Source organism: Hyperolius riggenbachi, chromosome 5 (assembly GCF_040937935.1).
Source record: "Hyperolius riggenbachi isolate aHypRig1 chromosome 5, aHypRig1.pri, whole genome shotgun sequence".
Taxonomy (NCBI): Eukaryota; Metazoa; Chordata; class Amphibia; order Anura; family Hyperoliidae; genus Hyperolius; species Hyperolius riggenbachi.
The window spans coordinates 114,101,210-114,122,497 of record NC_090650.1 but is presented as its reverse complement, the minus strand read 5'-3'; the positions used below and the strand labels follow the sequence as shown (position 1 = coordinate 114,122,497).

General features: G+C 43.0%; 1 protein-coding gene across 15 annotated transcripts in view; it reads left to right on the top strand.

Moving 5' to 3' along the window:
• Positions 1 to 21,288, top strand: part of THRB (thyroid hormone receptor beta) — a 479,584-nt gene that overhangs the window by 434,664 nt on the left and 23,632 nt on the right. For all 15 annotated transcript variants that reach the window (XR_011020803.1, XM_068236158.1, XM_068236162.1 and 12 more), the window contains 3 exons: positions 1,113 to 1,213; positions 16,287 to 16,434; positions 19,180 to 19,385. Coding sequence is in view for 14 of the 15 variants with exons in the window: in XM_068236158.1 (XP_068092259.1) it covers positions 1,113 to 1,213; positions 16,287 to 16,434; positions 19,180 to 19,385 (455 nt within the window). In the remaining variant the exon portion in view is untranslated. The remainder of the gene's footprint in view (positions 1 to 1,112; positions 1,214 to 16,286; positions 16,435 to 19,179; positions 19,386 to 21,288) is intronic.

The window sequence follows — 21,288 nt, the reverse complement described above, 5'->3', positions numbered from 1 at the left end:
TCTTCTTTGTTATGCCAAGTTGTGTGTTACATTTGCTAATTCTTAAAGGGAACCTAAACTGAGAGGAATATGGATTTTGCCTTTTAAACAATACCAGCTGCCTGACTCTCCTGCTGATGTCTTTGGCTGCAGCAGTGGCTGAATCACACACCTGAAACAAGCAAACAGCTAATCCAGTCTGACTTCAGTCAGAGCACCTGCTATGCATGCTTGTTCAGGGGCTGTGGCTAAAAGTATTTGAGGCAGAGGATCAGCAAGACTGCCAGGCAAGTAGTGTTATTTTGAAGGGAACCTAAACTGAGAAGGATATGGATTTTTCCTTTTAACATAATACCAGTTGCCTGACTCTCCTGCTGATCCTGTGTTGCCAATACTTTCAGCCACAGCCCCTGAACAAGCATGCAGATCAGGTGCTCTGACTGAAGTCAGACTGGATTAGCTGCATGCTTGTTTCAGGTGTGTGATTCAGCCCTACTTCAGCCAAAGGGATCAAGACTGCCAGGCAACTGGTATTGATTAAAAGGAAACATCCATATCCCTCTCAGTTTAGGTTCCCTTTAAAAGGAAAAATCCATATCCTTCTCAGTTTAGGTTCCCTTTAAAGTGACACTGAAGCGTAAATAAACTTATGACAGTATGAATTGTAAGTGTAGTATGGATAATTAATAGAACATTAGTAGTAAAGAAAAGTCTCATATTTGTATTTTCAGTTATATAGTTTTATTTATAACATTGCATCATTCTGTCATATCTACAGTTTAAAATCCACACACTGTATTTTAAGCAGTAAAACCTTATCACAAGCTGTCTCTCACTGTTTCTTGGCTGTGAAGGCTATTTCGAAAACAGGACTGAGTTTGACCAAGTTGGGTCCAATAACTCAGAGAAGCGGTTTTGCATAGATAACCACTCCAGTGTTTTAACTCTTCCTTCACTGGAAAACAACATGGGACTTTTCTTTGCTACAAACTGTTATCTTTACTACACATACAATTTATTATCTCATAGGTTTATTTGTGCTTCAAATTTGCTTTACATGACAATGACAAAATAGTTGCCCATTTTACAGCAAAAAACCCTGGTTAAGCGAATTGTTGTTTTCTTTTTTCTAGGGTACATCCCCAGCTACTTAGATAAAGATGAACTGTGCGTGGTGTGTGGAGACAAGGCTACAGGGTATCATTATCGGTGCATCACCTGCGAAGGATGCAAGGTAAATGACTAACATCCAGATACATCATAACATGTGCTTGTAGTTTATGTCCTTCTGCCACAAACAAGGATAATGCAATGTTAGTCATAACTTGTTATAGACTCATTCATCAAAATAACTTCAACAACGCTGCAGGGTTGTTTAAGTTACAAAAGATCAAACAATCAGGATGCCGGGGTCCTCACCCACCCAGGCTTCACACACCTGGTCCGCCGGTGCTCAGACACTCCGTGGTTCACCACTCCACCAATAGTTGCATATACAAAGATACGAGGTCGGCACTCCAATGGCGAAAATAAACTTGCGTTTATTGATAAAGTTGCAAACACGACATGTTTCGGGGTCACCCCCTTCCTCAAGTGTACACTTGAGGAAGGGGGTGACCCCGAAACATGTCGTGTTTGCAACTTTATCAATAAACGCAAGTTTATTTTCGCCATTGGAGTGCCGACCTCGTATCTTTGTATAAGTTACAAAAGAGGAAGAAAGTAAAACTGTGTACACTTTACCATTCATACGGGGCGATAAAAACAGTCTTCTATTTTTTCCCGAACATGACTGGATGAGTGGGCACAATATCAGTTGCTGCTTTCCACTGCAAATCTAACTAAATGTTATCCACGTGTTATTGGCAGCCGCCAGAAAGATTATAATTCTTTTCCTTTTAAACTACAGAATATACTTTGACCAGCCAAAACATTGAAGCAAACCTCCACTAGAGGGGAGCAGCCACTGCAATCACAGGGGGGCCCTAACCACTACCCTCCCTCCCATGATACAGGGGACCATCCTTCAGATCAGGTGTTCTTGTGGCTACACTTGTTATGGGTGTAAAGATCATGATGGCCACACATATGACCCTTGTGAGATGGTCCCCAAGGCTGTGAAGGGCACCAAGAGGAGGCAAGGGAAGGGGTGTGAACATTGGGCTGGGTGAACCATCAAAGTTCGTTGGAGGGACCCATGAATTGTAGTAACGCCACTGCATACCTTGGTAGAGGGAAACCTCTGTTTCCTCCAAAGGCTTCCCCCTGTTCCATCATTGGGAGCCCCAAAGCTCGTGGACCATCGCCCCGTATGAAAACAAGCACAGACGTAGGATGGCTCATGTCTATGCATCAGCTCCGTGCTACTGTGCAAGACCGGGCTGTCTTTGCCTGCTCCACGCTGCCAAGCTCCATCGACATGCCCTTGTCAATGAGCTTCAGGGTTTCTAGCATTGGAATGGCGAGGAGGATCAAGGGAAGCATAGGCCCAATACCCCCTTCTTGCCCGCTATCCCCTCCAGCTCGGGCGGTCCCCCACACCCACGGCTTGGGGGGGGGGGGGGGGCGGTGATTTCTTTAAAGATTGCCTCAGGCGGCAGAAAGTCTAGGGCCGGGCCTGATCATACACCGCTCCAGTTATCAATTGTCCGGGTACATTCAAGTTCCAGAACCAAGTCTTATGATTTTATGTTAGTCCAACTGCACACCACTTACAGGAGAACAGCACTCCCTAAAGGAAAAGATAAATGGAACATAGCATAATACTGTATGATAAATAGTGAAGCGGCAAGGAGAGCACCCAGGTGCAGGTTAAACTTGTTCCAAACGCAGCACCCTCAGTGACATAATGGACATGCCCCCCCCCCCCCACCAACAGTGAAGCGAATTACCAGCTAGCTGCCCCCTCAGTCAATAGGTGGATCTATCGTTTAATACAAGTACTTCCAATGGTAGATACAGCAGTAACTGAGACCAGCTCTTCCTCTGTAAAGAGACTTTCTGACAGCCAGGACAGGTAAACACAGCGCAGCTCCCCTGCCACCTCTCGCCTGTCACTAGCAGCAGCCACCGGAACTCATTACCCGATTACATGAAATAACGATAGTCCAGCTGCTCTGCATGCTTAGTATTGGACTAATGATTTGCATGGCTCCACCTTTATCCTTAAAGAGACACTGAAGCGAAAAAAAAATGATGATATAATGAATTGGTTGTGTAGTACGGATAATTACTAGAATATTAGTAGCAAAGAAAATCTTCTCATATATTTATTTTCAGTTATATAGTTTTTTTTTTTTTTTATGACATTGCATCATTCTCTAATATTTGCAGTTTACACACTACTCAGCAATCTAAATTATTTTACAGAGCAACCTACTGAACTTTTGAACCCTTCTCTGCAGAGAAAAAGAAAATACAATGACTGACAGTTGAGATAACAAGCTTCAGGAGACAGAGCTCTCTGCGACTTTGAAAGTCGTGGAGCTCAGTGGCTCTTTTGCGCAGATAACAACTGGAGTTTCTTAACTCTTCCTCTACTGGAAACAATATTAGACTTATGTCTCTGCTCCTAATGTTTTATTTCTTAGCTGTACTAAACATACAAATCATCATATGATCAAAAAAAATGCGCTTCAGTGTCTCTTTAAATACAGGAAAAATGTTAATTGTATTGTGTTACACTGATGCAGATGGTCACTGTTTAGAAACAAGCTTCTGAGATGTTAGTTACCTCTGTTACTATATAACCTGTCAGCATGCTGTAAGATACGTGTGCTGGATACGTGTTCCCTGAACAGGATTAGGCCCCTAGCGCACTAAAACATAACTTTTATTAGTTCTATTAAAATCAGGTATATCAAAGGTACAGCATTTATAAAACATAAACAGCTGCGTTGGTGTTTGACACTAATGTGTCACATATGTATCATATCACTGGGATGGATCACTTTCAGGTAGATAAAGATTGTACATCTATGTGCATGTGTCATGGAGAGGAAAAGGCTCTCCTCTCCAGCACCTATGCACAGCTAGTACATGCACAAATAGGACCTGCTGATCACACCCTCTTGCACCAAACACAGGTATAATGGACAGTAGGGGATCACACCATGCAAACAGTGTACAAAATTACAAATAACTCGACATGTTTCGGCTAAACGCCTTCGTCCGGAGTGAATACATATATACAGTGCTGTGCATCAAACATATACAGTGCCCCTGCCCCACATAACTGTCAGCATATATAGCCCCTATCAGAGCTGAATGCCGCCCTTAACTCACAGTCTTATATACTGAGCATTTCCTCTCTCCCCTGGGCGTCGCCCAGCAGGGTGTGTCCCACCTGTCCATCATGTAGTATATCTCATTCATTATCCAGGGTTCTCCTATCTCCTCATAGTTCCTCCATATCCCCCCTATTATCTGTGCATATGGCTGCATGTTAAAGCAATCTGATCAGCGCATTTGTCACCTATAAATCATGATCAGGCGTGCATAACTGTTAGACATTCGCCCCGATTTTTTCCTCGGGAGTCCCTCTTTTTGCTCTGTCTCATGAACCTTCATCTGCGCATATGGCTGCATGCTAAAGCGGCCTCAGCGGCCCATTTGTCCCCTGTAAATCATGATCAGGCGTGCATAACTGTTAGATATTTGCCATGATTTTTACCTCGGGAGTCCCTCTTTTTGCTCTGTCTCATGCAACCTTATCTGCGCATATGGCTGTGTGCTACAGCGGCCTGATCGGTGCATTTGTCACCTATAAATCGTGATCAGGCATGCATAACTGTTAGGTATTCGCCCCAATTCTTTCCTCGGGAGTCCCTCTTTTTGCTCTGTCTCATGCGGCCTTATCTGCGCATATGGCTGTATGCTAAAGCGGCCTGATCGGTGCATTTGTCACTTATAGATCATGATCAGGCATGCATAACTGTAGGTATTCGCCCCGATTTTTGCTTTGGGAGTCCCTCTTTTTGCTCTGTCTCATGCGACCTTATCTGCGCATATGGCTGTATGCTAAAGCGGCCTAATCGGTGCATTTGTCACTTATAAATCATGATCAGGCATGCATAACGGTTAGATATTCGCCCCGATTTTTACTTCGGGAGTCCCTCTTTTTGCTCTGTCTCATGCGACCTTATCTGCGCATCTGGTTGTGTGCTGCAGCGGCCTGATCGGAGCATTTGTCACCTATAAATCGTGATCAGGCATGCATAACTGTAGGTATTCACCCCGAGTTTTACCTCGGGAGTCCCACTTTTTGCTCTGTATCATGCGACCTCATCTGCGCATATGGCTGTATGCTAAAGCCGCTTGGCCGGCGCATTTGTTACCTATAACTCACGGTTAGGCATGCATATTTGTTCATCCCGATTTTAACCTCGGGAGTCCCTCTTTTTATATAAGCTAAGTAGTGCCTCTCATTATATAAGTGGTACGCAATACCACCCAGGCGTCTGTATATCTATATATCCGACAGCTTTATGGTATATTCATTAGAGACACACTCGACAGGGGGCACCTTTTCATGGCAAACTGCAGGGAAGGAGGGGGGGAGGAGGAGGGAGAGGGAGAAGGGGGGGGATAGAGGTTAATGCTCATGGTTTACAAGTACTGTGCTCTAGACCCCTGCATTAGGGCCAAAATCAGACCAAAAAGCTATATATACATATAAAATATCGTTTTTAGAAGAGTCAGTCTCACACATATATCCTTGTAGATTCACACTATACAGATCGCATCTAGTCCAAAAAGGGTGCATACACAAACCCCTCATTTAGCCCATTCGGAGCCATACAATTCAACCGGAAAATCCACTTTGCTTCAATCTGCTTGAGGATTTTGTCATGGTTCCCCCCTCTACTGTTCCTAATGACTTTCTGAATGCCAAAAAATTTGATGTTAAAGGGGTCCTCCTCATGAATTGACCTCATATGTCTAGACACTGCTGTTTCTCTTTTATTCCTGATATCGCCCACGTGTTCCAGAACTCGTGATTTGAAGGCCCTCCCTGTTTCGCCAACATACAATTTTTTACATGGGCATATTGCACCATAAATCACACTCTCTGTGTCACAGTTGATAAATGTCAGAATCTTAAAAGTGCGAATGTCACTGGAGTCCTTGAAGTTTTTTGTCTGCAGAATATTTTGACAGGCTTTACATTTCCCGCATTTGTATGTGCCGATTGGTTTCGGAGGTAGCCATGATCGTACTGGGGCTGGTTCCACCAGATCTCTTTTAAATTCGCTGTGTACAAGCTTGTCCCTTAGGTTCTCAGCCCTTCTATAAGTCACACTAGGTCGTGTGGGCAAAATCTTGCAGAGATCCTTATCCTGATGCAGGATCGGCCAGTATCTCTTGATGATATCATGAATTTGATGGGATTGGGCAGTATACGTTCCTATCAATCTCGGGAACTTCTCTTTCTCTGTGATTTTTTGGCTGTTCGTATTCAGGAGTGACGTACGGTCAGTCTCTCTCGCCCTGTCGTATGCTTTTTTCAAAACAAAATCTGGGAAACCCCTGCTCTTAAATCTCTCTGTAAGACCTTTACTTTCCTTCTCAAAATCACTTTCTTTTGAGCAGTTTCTCTTTGCTCTTAAAAATTGGCCCACTGGTATTCCGGCCCTGAGAGATCGCGGGTGGGCACTTTTCCAGTGCAGGAGGGAATTTGTTGAGGTCGGTTTCCTGTATATTGTGGTTTGGATGCTTCCATCCTTTTCCAGGGTTATTGTGAGATCCAGGAAATTTATACTGTTATTACTGATCTCATGTGTAAAGAACATTCCAATTGTATTGTTGTTTACACACGTAACGAAGTCCTTGAAGATGTCCACCGACCCGTCCCAGATAATCAATATGTCGTCTATAAAACGCCCCCAAAAGAGGATGTGTGATGTATAGAACGACAAATCCTCACCAAAAACGATGACATCCTCCCACCACCCGAGAAAGAGATTAGCATACGATGGGGCACACGCCGTCCCCATCGCGCTTCCTCTTACTTGATGGTATACCAATCCCTCGAATCTGAAAAAATTGTGGGTCAATATGAACTCCAGGCTCCTGAGCAGGAACTCTGTATGGGCCTTCATGTGTATGCCTCTCGCCTGTAAAAAGTGTTTCGCGGCTTGTATACCGAGGTCATGCCTGATACTGCTATACAGGGCCTCAACATCGAGGCTTGCCAAAAAGGCTGTCTCGAGAATTCTGATGTCTTGTAAACGCCCCAGCAGATCCTTGGTGTCCCGTATATACGATTGTAACGTTTCCACAAACGGCCTGAGGAAACCATCCGTATATATGCTTAGCTTTTCCGTTAGGCTCCCCCTCCCGGAGACTATTGGTCTCCCCGGTGGTGGGTTTTTTCTTTTATGAATCTTTGGGAGAGCATAAAAGACTGCCATTGTGGGGGTTTCTGCGAACTTTTTCAGTACCGTAAAGTCGTCCTTGTGTAGGCCTTGGGATTTCAGCCCGTGTTCCAGCAAAATTTGCATCTCTTTTTGAAATTTAACAGTCGGATCATCTTTTAAACATTTGTATTGTTCCCCATTTTGTAATAGCGACATACACATATTCCTATACACATCCTTGTCCATTACTACAATATTCCCCCCTTTATCCGCGGGTTTTACCACAATGGTTTTCTCAGCCCTCAGAAAGTCGAGGGCATTCCTTTCTTCCCTGGACAAGTTGTCACTTTTAAACAATTTTTTCTGTTGGACCTCTTTTTCAAGATTTTTGAGGTCGCGTGTGACCATATTTATAAAGGTGTTAATATGTGTATATTGCGCCATAGATGGACAGAACCTACTTTTTTGGTCTAACTGACTAGTTGGTGCCATCACACCAGTCCCCTCTATGTTCTCCTGCAATAAATCAGTAAGATCATTCAGGGCCTGATTTTCAGCTGATGCCTCATTTCTGGCCCTCACTGTGGGGTTCACAAAATATTTATGCAATGCTAATTTCCTTGCGAATAAGTTGACGTCCTTAACCCACTCAAAAGCCTGGAAGTCAGTGTTTGGGACATATGTGAGGCCTTTTTCCAGAAGGCTAGTAACATTGCTATCAAGGGTAGTGGAGGACAAATTTATCACTCTCAATCTGTCTGTTTGGTCGGTCATTGTATCGTCTACCAGTTGTTCACTGGGTTTCCCCGTTTTCTGCCTGTGTATCCCCATCTGTCTCGGTTGCGTAAGTGTCGGGGCAGTGATTTGGAATTGCCCGTTGGCTGTTCGGTTTGTAATAAAAAACTGTTCTCAGCCTCACTTGTTTCAGATTGGGGGTTAGCTTTTGGTTTTGGGGTTTTGGGTGGCTTTTTTGATCTCGGTTTTTGTCTACCCTTTCTGTTTCGTCCCCTTGGGAAGTTTGTTTCGGATTGGGACTCACTCTCTGTTTCTGTAGCAGTAGAGTCACCCTCTGTGTCACTTACACCCTTATTATCAGGGTATTTACCTTTATTCCAATCAAACACACAACCCTTGTCAAAGTCACCTGTGTCTCTGATGAACTTTCTCTGTTTTCTCGACTTAATGTCGTCTTTATGTAAAGCGACTTTTGTTTGTAATTTATTTTCAAATTTCGAGAAATCAGGGTGTTCACTTAATTTCAACAATTCCTGCTGTTCCCTGCAGAGTTTGGTCGCTACCTTATCTGCCACTTTTTGTTCTTGGTCTCTAAGGAGGGTCATCAGCTCAAGTGTCTGCTTTGTCTTAAGATTATCCCATTTTTTCATAAACTCAGCGTCATCTCTGTGTGAATGTGGTAGTACTAGATTCCTTAGGCCTCTCACAGTAATACCCTTTTTAAGATATACATTATAACTCGCCACTTCCCATGATGCTCTGTTATGTTCTTTATAAGTCTGAAAAATATTCACAAACTGTGGTTCAATATTAACTTTATCTGTCACTGGTCTATGTTCATTAGCTTCCGATAGGGTTACTGAAGGGCCTGCAGAACAAAAACAATCGATTGCCTCTGAAGTCAGGGTATCAATTGTTGGTAGACCGATCAATATGGTGGACATGACTACTTTGCTTTTTCAGTCTGATATATCGTGGAGGATCAAGAAAATAGCAAATACTTAATAGAGTACTCGGGGGATTTGTATAGGATACGTGTTCCCTGAACAGGATTAGGCCCCTAGCGCACTAAAACATAACTTTTATTAGTTCTATTAAAATCAGGTATATCAAAGGTACAGCATTTATAAAACATAAACAGCTGCGTTGGTGTTTGACACTAATGTGTCACATATGTATCATATCACTGGGATGGATCACTTTCAGGTAGATAAAGATTGTACATCTATGTGCATGTGTCATGGAGAGGAAAAGGCTCTCCTCTCCAGCACCTATGCACAGCTAGTACATGCACAAATAGGACCTGCTGATCACACCCTCTTGCACCAAACACAGGTATAATGGACAGTAGGGGATCACACCATGCAAACAGTGTACAAAATTACAAATAACTCGATGAAGGTTCATGAGACAGAGCAAAAAGAGGGACTCCCGAGGAAAAAATCGGGGCGAATGTCTAACAGTTATGCACGCCTGATCATGATTTATAGGTGACAAATGCGCTGATCAGATTGCTTTAACATGCAGCCATATGCACAGATAATAGGGGGGATATGGAGGAACTATGAGGAGATAGGAGAACCCTGGATAATGAATGAGATATACTACATGATGGACAGGTGGGACACACCCTGCTGGGCGACGCCCAGGGGAGAGAGGAAATGCTCAGTATATAAGACTGTGAGTTAAGGGCGGCATTCAGCTCTGATAGGGGCTATATATGCTGACAGTTATGTGGGGCAGGGGCACTGTATATGTTTGATGCACAGCACTGTATATATGTATTCACTCCGGACGAAGGCGTTTAGCCGAAACATGTCGAGTTATTTGTAATTTTGTACACTGTTTGCATGGTGTGATCCCCTACTGTCCATTATACCTGTGTTTGGTGCAAGAGGGTGTGATCAGCAGGTCCTATTTGTGCATGTACTAGCTGTGCATAGGTGCTGGAGAGGAGAGCCTTTTCCTCTCCATGACACATGCACATAGATGTACAATCTTTATCTACCTGAAAGTGATCCATCCCAGTGATATGATACATATGTGACACATTAGTGTCAAACACCAACGCAGCTGTTTATGTTTTATAAATGCTGTACCTTTGATATACCTGATTTTAATAGAACTAATAAAAGTTATGTTTTAGTGCGCTAGGGGCCTAATCCTGTTCAGGGAACACGTATCCTATACAAATCCCCCGAGTACTCTATTAAGTATTTGCAAGATACGTGTGCTGCCAAATGAACAGGCAGGGTCTTCACATAGTCATTCCCAGTTTTGTGAGAAATGCTGAGCAGTATGTTTCCATGGAAGATCAACAGACTCGTTACATGACTTGAATAAAGTGCCCATTCATCGAGATAAGGCCCTTTAACCCTTTCAGTACCAACAAATAAAACCCCATTAAGGACCAGAGCAGTTTTGATGTTTTAGCTCTTTCCCTATTCAATCAGTAATAACCATCACTTCTGAAGACTGTGTGTGTGTGTGTGTGTGTGTGTGTGTGCGTGCGTGCGTGCGTGCGTGCGTGCGTGTGTGTTATTACCTCCAAACACAAGTAACCATATTAATCCCTGTCATGCACTGAGGGGGTCCAACAGTCCAAAACAGGCATGTTGGGATGATGTGGCTCTGTAAATTAGGCTTGCTGTACTCCAGCGGTTCTGGATGTAAGCCTGCCTTCAGGGGTATAAAGAAATCATTTGCATATTCAGTAGTCATGCATTGTGGGAGACCACAGTTGCTCTCTTGAAGATGAAGAATACCAAATAGCTTCTATTTAAGGCCTCTTGTACACTATAAATCGCAAATCCGATTTCTGATTCTTATTTTATCCTGGGATTCTCTGGGTTTTCTTTATGTTCAAAAGCACTTAATGAATGGCAGTTGTTCCGCCTAACTGCCAAAAAAGTGTGCAGCGAGCATGGAGGTTGGCCAGCATCTTTATATAAATCTTTTTCAAGGAATGTATTTACAAATAAAGGCTATGCTGAGAATCCCCTATGGAAATGTCAGCTTTCTACTACCTACTGTAGGTGACAGCAAGATAGGATAAAAGTAATTTATGGCTCATTGTACTCTGGAAGAAACACGCTTCTTATTTGTATGTGTTTACATTATATTTCAACCACTTCCCCTCCTCCGGTACAAGTATGTACGTCCTTTCATTATCCCCACTTCCCCTCCCCCGGGACGAGGAAATGCGTCCCTTGCTGCCACGCGTTAGGGTCTGAACTTTTTTTAATATGTATGTCAAGAAGGTATGTTACTGTTACTTTTTAAATTATGGGCTTGTAATTGGTGATGGACGCAAAACTGAAAAAATGCACCTTTATTTCCAAATAAAATATTGGCGCCATACATTGTAAACATTGCAATTACCGGGACAAATGGGAAAATAAAATGTGTGGGTTTTAATTACGGTAGCATGTATTATTTTAAAACGATAAGGGCTGAAAACTGAGAAATAATGTTTATTTTCAATTTTTTCTTATTTTTCCTGTTAAAACGCATAAAATAATTGTTAGCAAAAAGAGCCCCCCTAAGAAAGCCTAATTGGTGTAAAAGAAAAAAAAAAACAAGATATAAATTGCTTTGTTGTGATAAGTACTGTAGTAATAAAGTTATAGGCAAATTAATGGAAGGAGCGCTGACAGGTGAAAAGTGGCTAAATTTGAAGATTTTCGCGACAGTGGTCCTTTCAGCAGTCAATGTCAGAGCATGTCATCAGTTGCTACGTGGACTGTTTTAGCAAAAAAGGGTATCTATATTATTTATTGGATTTATATAGCACTAACACATAGTGCTTTACCATAAATAAGGTTGCAGATAATACAACAGACAGACAACGGAATACAGGTAATAAGCAGTGAGAAACACAATGCCAGATCATACACTGGAGTAGTAGTCTAAGTAATATAAGTTCATGTTATTCTTTGAACAGAATGCATGATCAGGTAGGATATACAAGGAGGGAGGGCCCTGCCAAAGGCTTACAATCTACAGGGATGGGGTGGCTGCATCGAGAGGTTCCATCCATCATGGTCTATCTAGGCTGGAACAGGGTTCAGCAATCAAATTGAGGTTATTAGAGAGGCAGTTACCTTGGCGTGATGCAGAATTGTATTGAATTGCTGGTGGATTCTAGTAAATTAGTTCCGCCCCCTAAAAAAGCTACCTTTTAAAAAGTGCACCAACTGACACATCACCCAAAGCAGACTAAATGCCTTCCCTATATAGACAGCCAGGGCAAATGCCTAATCAGGAACTATTGATATGAAGCACCAAAACCTTCCAAGAGCAGTCGCAGAGGGATATAAACCATGGATGGAATGGTTTGTTTATGGTTACCACTATTAAAATCACATATAGAGGTGATTTGTCCCAGCAGAGCACCAAAGCACCAATGTAGAGATGAAGAACGAATACAGCAGTAGATGGAGGGCCTTACTCTGATCCATGGGTCCTGGTGCAGTTGCATCCTCTGCAACCCTTATTGCTATATCACTGGCTCTTGGGGTGCTTCACATGCTCCTAATAAAGTTTTTGTAGTAGGTACCCTTAAAGGGGCACTATGGCGGAAATTTTTTTTAATTTAACCACTTGAGGACCACCGTGGTAAATCCCCCTAAAGACCAGGCTGTTTTTTTTCTTAATTGGCCACGGCAGCTTTAAAGGGAACCTGAACTGAGAAAAATTATTTAAAATAAACACATGATGTAGCTGCAAACGAAAATTACATACTTACCTCACCGTCAGTTCCTTTCACCATTTTTTTCTTACAGTGGTCCCTTCCAGTTCTGACAATATTTTTTCAGAACTGAAATGTACCAGTTGCTGTCAGTTATATATTAGCTGCTGTTAGTTACAACTGAAAGTTCAAGTTAATGTCCATGCTTCCCTATGGCTCAAGTGGGCAATATTACAGTTAAACAGTGTGCTGATCTGGAAGCTGTTATGGGGTAATGGCCATTTTCAATATGGAGGACGGAGAATTCCATTGATCACAGTGGACAAACAGGACGCAGGAGAGGAGAAAGAGATTGATGGGGGGACTACACAGGAGGTAAGTATGATGTGTGTATGTTTATTTTGACTTTAGATTTTCAGTTCAGGTTCTCTTTAAGGCCAAGCTGCAGGGCCGCACAACACAGCACACGAGTGATTCCCCCCCCCCCCCTCTTTTTCTCTCCACCAACAGAGCTCTCTGTTGGTGGGGTCTGATCGCCCTCCTTGTGTCTATTTTTTTTTTAATAAATATTTATGTTCATATTTTTTAATATTTTTTACTATGTCTGGTTTTTTTTTCTTTCTCCAATGCCCTCCCTCCCCCCAGCCGGCCAATCACTCGATCAGCTGTTATAGGCTTTAGCCTATGAGAGTCGATCGCTCTCTTGTCCCCACGGCTGTCCCCAGTACAGCGCTGCTACTGATCGCAGTGCTGTGCTGTGTAAATAGATGGCGATGACGCCATCTAAGAGTCTCCCGAGCGGCAATAGCCGCTCAGAGACTGAAGACGGGGCGGAGCTTCGCCCCCCGAGAAGGAGATGCGCGCGCACCCAGGAGCTGACTCCAATTGGCGTTAGGCAGTCCCGGGGCTGCCGCCGCGGCCATGCCCATTGGCGTGGAGCGGTCTTAGAGTAGTTATATGTGCAAACATAGACAAATACGAAGTACGTTTTTTCCAGAGTAAAATGAGCCAAAAATTACTTTTCTCCTATGTTGCTGTCACTTACAGTAGGTAGTAGAAATCTGACAGAAGCGACAGATTTTGGACTATTATCAAGTGAACAGAGGCGCCAAAAGGATAAAAACAAAATTTTTTAAAAACTTTTAAAATCGCTTAGGAGGCAGTGGTGGACTTACCTCCCTCAAGCAGACACATAAACTGTGTAGTTAGACAACAACAGATTTATTAGTACACTCCAGAGTTTTGCAACGCGTTTCGCAGGTCTATACCCGCTTCATCAGGCAGTGAAGATAGGAGTACGCTATTAGGGACAAAAGGCACGCATTGGTATGTACACGGACAAGTGGTATAAACATACATACAATTACTTCGTTATAATGTGTGTTTGAATGAATCAGAGGAATATGCAAAAAAAGGGCTGGAAGGTCAGGTTAATTATTACAAGAAGTGGGGGGGGGGAGGGGTTATTGGCAGGACAAGGGTCGAATATTGCAGGGGAGGAGGTGGGGTAGATTGGTATGGGCGGAAAAAGGGGAGGAGGTGGGGTAGATTAGTATAGGCGGAAAAATATCTAGTTTTATGGTGGGAATTATGTGTGATGATAATAGGGACCATATGTATTATATATATATATTGTATAGAGGGACAGGTAATTGGGTGACATGGACAGGTTGAGCAGGTATAGAAGGTAGGTTGGAAGGCATCTATGGGTATGTTTGGATAGCCAGGTGAATAGGTAGAAAGAAAAAACGGGTTTAGCAGAAGTTGTAGGCAAGTAGGCTTGGAGGGTAGCGGATGTGAGAGGGAAAATAACGTAAAACTTACCAGTCTAATGTCAGAGTCACACCTGGCGCCTTTGTGCCTAGGTGTTCCTGACTTGCTGCTTTAATAGTGGACGGCGCGCCCCCAATCAATGTTAGGCTGGGCAGGTCCGTAGGTGCCACGTCGGCAGTGTGAGCACTGTTATTGCGCGTCATTAGGGTGGGCCAGTGGTTGTAGTGAAGCCGCATTCAACGCGGATTGAAACGCACTAGCGTGTAGTTACTTCCGCATAGGGAAGAGTGGGGCATTGCGTCATATCCGCCTGGCGGCATGGTTGTACGCCTGACGGAGCGCTGCGAGTGCGCATGTGTGAGCAGCCCCACGCCATCTTGCGTGTGGGCAAACAGCCAGAAACGGCTTTCTTGTGTTCAGAGAGTTCAGGAAAGCCGTTTCTGGCTGTTTGCCCACACGCAAGATGGCGTGGGGCCGCTCACACATGCGCACTCGCAGCGCTCCGTCAGGCGTACAACCATGCCGCCAGGCGGATATGACGCAATGCCCCACTCTTCCCTATGCGGAAGTAACTACACGCTAGTGTGTTTAATTCCGCGTTGAATGCGGCTTCACTACAACCACTGGCCCACCCTAATGACGCGCAATACCAGCGCTCACACTGCCGACGTGGCACCTACGGACCTGCCCAGCCTAACATTGATTGGGGGCGCGCCGTCCACTATTAAAGCAGCAAGTCAGGAACACCTAGGCGCAAAGGCGCCAGGTGTGTCTCTGACATTAGACTGGTAAGTTTTACGTTATTTTCCCTCTCACATCCGCTACCCTCCAAACCTACTTGCCTACAACTTCTGCTAAACCCGTTTTTTCTTTCTGCCTATTCACCTGGCTATCCAAACATACCCATAGATGCCTTCCAACCTACCTTCTATACCTGCTCATCCTGTCCATGTCACCCAATTACCTGTCCCTCTATACAATATATATATATATAATACATATGGTCCCTATTATCATCACACATCCCTAATAGTGTACTCCTATCTTCACTGCCTAATGAAGCGGGTATAGACCTGCGAAACGCGTTGCAAAACTCTGGAGTGTACTAATAAATCTGTTGTTGTCTAACTACACAGTTTATGTGTCTGCTTGAGGGAGGTAAGTCCACCACTGCCTCCTAAGCGATTTTAAAAAATTTTGTTTTTATCCTTTTGGCGCCTCTGTTCACTTGATAATAGAGTACATATCCACCCTTGGTGGAGGGGGATACCCCTTTCTTTCTTCACGCCTACAGAGAGCGACTTCTTAATCCTGAGTGGGGACAGTTCAATCTCCTCACCTGCTTATACAGTGGTTGCCTGGAGGTAACCCGGGTTTGTGAGTATATAACTTACTCCTTCTCATTATACCAATTGTCTCAACTTACTACACCATATTGGGCTCTCGGTTCTCCCCTTTTTTTACAGATTTTGGACTAGTCCATCTCTTCATAGGGGATTCTCAGCAAGGCTTTTTTTTCTTTATAAAGATATTCCCTGAAAAGGAGTTAAACAATGATGCTGGCCAGCTTCTCTGCTCGCTATACGGTTTTGGGGCAGTTGGAAAGAGCAACTGCCATTCACTAAGTGCTTTTGAAAATAAATAAATCCCTGAGAATTCCCCAGTGAGTCTGTCTGTCTAAGTATTAGTATCATTTTTTTTATAGTTAGCAAAATGGAAACACTGTCCTTCACCATCTTTCTCATCTCCAGGGCTTTTTTCGGAGAACTATTCAGAAGAATCTTCATCCAAGCTATTCCTGTAAATATGAAGGAAAATGCGTGATAGACAAAGTAACAAGGAACCAGTGCCAAGAATGTCGTTTTAAAAAGTGCATCGCTGTTGGCATGGCAACAGACCGTAAGTAGCTCATACAAGATGTTTGTTATTTTGTTCTGCATACTCACCAAAATCGCAGCATGACCAACGCCCAAAAAATAACCTGCATTGCTCGAAGTAAATAACTCACTTATGATTTTCTTTGGATTTAAAAATATCTAAAAGTCTCAGTACTGTTTTCTTTAACATGAGCTGATATACTGCAGTACTGATTAAAAAATAAAATGCATATATAAAAAAATAGAAATACACAGATGTGGCCATTGTTTCTGAATGTTCGATAAGGACAGCAGTTGCTAAGAGAGAATGCTAATTTTTTTTTCATGCACAAAAGGTATGACCCAACGGTTGACACTAACAACAGTAACAATCAGAATGATATCGACAGCATGAATCACAATCCACTAAATCAAGTGGCTGTGAATTTCTCTCTTTTTTTTTTGTTTGTTTTTTTTGTTTTACAAAACTACTTGTGTTTTTTTCATAAAATAATTGTTTTCAAATAATTACCTTCAGGACTCTTTTTTATGTTGCCTTTTGCCTCCAAATTATAAATTAATGAAGAATATAGAAATCTAAACTTTATTTGGTGTTTGTAAACAAGAATGATTCTTGCCTGCTAATGCAGAAATGGAAATAACAACCCAACATTTTCATACAAAGATAAACAGGTTAATTTCTATGCACGACACTAGAAATGGTGAATTGATAAACTAAGCTTACTTTTAGGTAGGGATGGGAAATGAGATGCAAATCAGTTTGAGTTCATGCAAGATTATACAAATTTTTTTTTCAAACTTTACCTCAGCAGGATCCAATTGGTTCATTTTCAAGCTGCATTAATTTGCATACAAAATGTGCATAATGCTGCATCAACTTAACATCGACCATCCCTAATCCCTAAACTTCCCTACGTGAAATAATTGAAGCACAGCAAAATGTACAATGTCCCAAAGTATTTGCACCTCGTTTCCCCTCCCCCAAATAAAGTCAAAAGTACAACTCGGCAAAAAAATTTAAAATGCAGTATGTGAACTTTTTTAATGCAATGTAGCCATCACCTGCCAACACCTGCAAACACCTAGACCTGCTGCTTGGGAGAATCCTCATTGTAGACCATTACATGATGCAGTGCTAGTCCACTTATATGTGCATTCCTGGACAGGTCAGCTTCTGAAGATTGTCCCTCTTTCCAAGGGGATTATGTAAATACACTCAGATGATAACAGGAAAAGACAGGTGCATTCCTCTGACATGCTCCATTCAGAGGTAATGCATGCAGCGCTTAGTGCCAGCCAGCAAACTTATCAGTCAGAACATATGATTAGCAGTTTCAGACAACAACTGGAGGATATACCACCAAAAACAAAATGGTTATAGTAACAGCCTAAAGAATTGTTGCAAAATGCCCTTACTGTCTGTGTGCTTCCATTCCCTCCACTAAGCCATGTTTACTAAGTTTTGTTAGTTACCGGGCATCTACAAATATAAGTAGGTACAAAGCTCATGATAAATTATGCCGCTTAGAAATGAACCAGTCCAATGCAGCATCTGATGTACTTGATTGGTCTGGTTCTACACTGCACACATTTGAATACAATTTGCATCAACTGAGAATGATTAGCATTTAATTGGCTATCCCTACTGCCTATACATGGGCCTGAGATGCATTTCAGGATTTATACTCAGTCGACATTCACACCAGATCCAGTGGTTTGCTGGTCACTGCCAATCCGATGTATGATCTGCTGTCAGCAACCATCATTTTCATATGTCTGCTGGTGTCCAATGTTACGGAAATGTCAATGATATCACTGCTATCTATGACATGTGCAACATCCGTCCAGTGTCCTGAAAAGTGGTGCAAGTCGGGACTTTGCATTCCGTTACTGCAATGGACACAACAAACAGTGGACATTGGGTGCTTCAGTACATGTCACACATAACATAAGAACCTTCGACTTTGCCAGTTGCAGTCTGTTGCAGAAAACAGTCCAACAATGGGACTAGTGTGTGAAGCAGGTCATTTCTGCAAGCTGGGTGCCGCCATAGCACTACTGCTTTGCTGCACATGGGTAATGTGGAGATCTGGCAGTTGTCTGACCCTGAATTACATCTCCCTGGGAGTTCCTAAAACGTAGAAGGGGAATAGTATTTAATGCGACCGGGTATCTGAGCTGCAGCAGGGTGAGCTGTCATTTGGCTCACCCTGCGCCCCGCTCACCAGCGGTGGAACAATATGTACACCTAGTGTGAACCTAGCCTCAGTAGTCCAGCATCATGTGACCCAAAGTTACATTTTTAGCTGCTCACTAATAGATGATGATAAACTGAATTTCTTAAATGACTGATGTAGTATTTAATTTCCTCTCTACATATTTGAATTGGTGATAGGACTTCATCTAATCTTTTCACAGATCCAAATGTAATTCACTTTTCCTATTATTTGTTGAAGTGGTTGGCAGCGAGTATTCTAGAGGCAGCATTATTTTATTATGTCTTTCACTCCTCTGAGGGCAGCAGTAAATTCCTGTCAGCAGACATGGTGGTTTATCGTAATGAGACAATAAACGAGATTACCGTAACAGCTTTGCACTTGGCAAATTATGAGAAAACAGACCCAAAACACATTTCATTACACTTGGCCCTGCAGCATGTGCATATACTTACAGCCTGTGTGTTGACAGAACTGTAAATCACTGGACGTTTATTGACACTTGTGAGCGTGAAGCAGATTCCAGGCTAATGTCCCTTCATTTCTTAAAGTGGTTTTGGATGACAGCAAGCGTCTAGCAAAAAGAAAACTCATAGAAGAAAACAGAGAAAAGAGACGCAAGGATGAGATACAGAAGTCACTGGTACAGAAACCTGAACCGACCCAAGAGGAGTGGGAGCTAATACAGGTGGTCACTGAAGCTCACGTAGCCACCAACGCACAGGGAAGTCACTGGAAACAGAAACGGAAATTTCTGGTAAGGAAACTCCATTTGACACAAACATACAAAAAAGGGTTTTACTGAGCTTTTGGCTGTTTTACTAAGGTTATCCATGGGGGATGTACATTGAAGCTGAGAGCCTAAGAGGAACAAAAGTCTGCTCATGATTTATTATAGAACTGTCTGCTATTAACCTCCCTGGCGATAATCCCGAGTCAGGCTCGTGGGGTGGAAAACCGCACCTCTGAGCGGTAACCCCGAGCCTGACTTGTGGTAGCCGCCGGTAGGGCTGTGCAGAGCATTGGTCACAGCAGTAGTTTCAGTTCACCTCCCCGGGATCCAGACGCCGGTAGCTATTCTCTTTCCTGTTCTCTGAGGCTCTGCATCCCTCTGGTGAGATCACCATTTGCCATCATGATGACAGACGGCAATCTTACTACAGGGTTACAGCGCCACCTGGAGGACAAAGGGAGAACTGCAGTGCTGGATCCCAGGAAGACGAGTAATGTGCTGGGCTGCCACAGATGAAAGTTTGCAACTCTCACTTGGATTCAACACACTGTAGTTAGGGTTGCTAGAAGGGTGGTGAAATAAGTTACCTTTATAAGTCGTATTTGTTTTTCCAGCACATCCTACAGATACTCAAACAGAGATCTGAGGAATATAGAGACCAAAGAAATTGTGAATCATCAGACCAGGCCAACTTTCTCAATTTTCCCACTATCCAGTTCTGATGCTCATCTGCACGGCGTGGACAATTTTAGTGGTGGACAGTGGTCAGCATGGTAATGTGACTGGTCTGGGGCCACCTAGCCCCATACACTGCAAGCAGTGATGCACTGTATGTCCTGACACGTTTATTATTATTGTTTATTTATAAAGCTAGAACATATTACATAGCGCTGTACAAAGAAGAAAACAAACAAGGGGTAAATAAGGATACAGACAATGATATACATCAGATATGGACAATGGTGCAAAATACAGAACGGGTGATGTGATTACCATAACAGATGTAACATGATGAATAAAATGCATAACCGCGTGAAACCTATGAAATGAATAACAAATTCCAAGACACAAAAGGGTGAGAGAGCCCTGCCCTCGCGCTTAAAAACAAGAAGAGAATCGAGAGCCCAATATGGTGCAAATATGGTGGTAAAATGAAAAGCTCAATACAATTTTATGTGTATATACTCACAAACACGGGTTACACATAGGCAACCACTTTAAATGCAGGTGGGAAGCTTTAGGACCTGACCCCACTCAGGTTAAGAAGTCGCTCTCTGTAGATAGTAGATGGGGATGCAGCCCTCCACTCAGGGTGGACTAGAAGATCAGCAAAAACTCGGTATACAGAGGCCCCAGAGTAGAGTAAAACGTTTTAAAAAACGCTTAAAAGGTGGACTCACCTCCCTCTTACAAAAAAAAACTCACTTGAGTCTCGCATTTCGCGGGTGTGACCCCGCTTCTTCAGGCAAAAATGGGAGCACAACTCAGTGGGTCAAGCAATAGGTTTGAGCGCCTCAGGTTTGAGCACCTCTGACAGAGGCGCTCGAACCTATTGCTTGACCGACTGAGTTGTGCTCCCAGTCTTGCCTGAGGAAGCGGGGTCACGCCCGCGAAACGTGTCGCTTTTGTGGAGTTGAATAAATTATCTGTCAATTCTGTTTTATCAAGACTTACGTGAGTTTTCTTTTTTTTGTAAGAGGGAGCTAAGTCCACCCTAATATCCCCCTATGCTTTTAATCGGTTTTTAAAATGTTTTACTCTACTCTGGCACCTCTGTATACCGAGTTTTTGCTGCCCTCGCGAGCTTACAATATAAAGGAATGGGCGGGGGGGGGGGGGGTGAACAAGAGGTGAGGAAGTATGCAGTATACAGCATATTAAGTAAGGATATTTAGTAGGAGTTAAACTAGAAGTGAGATTGAAAGGG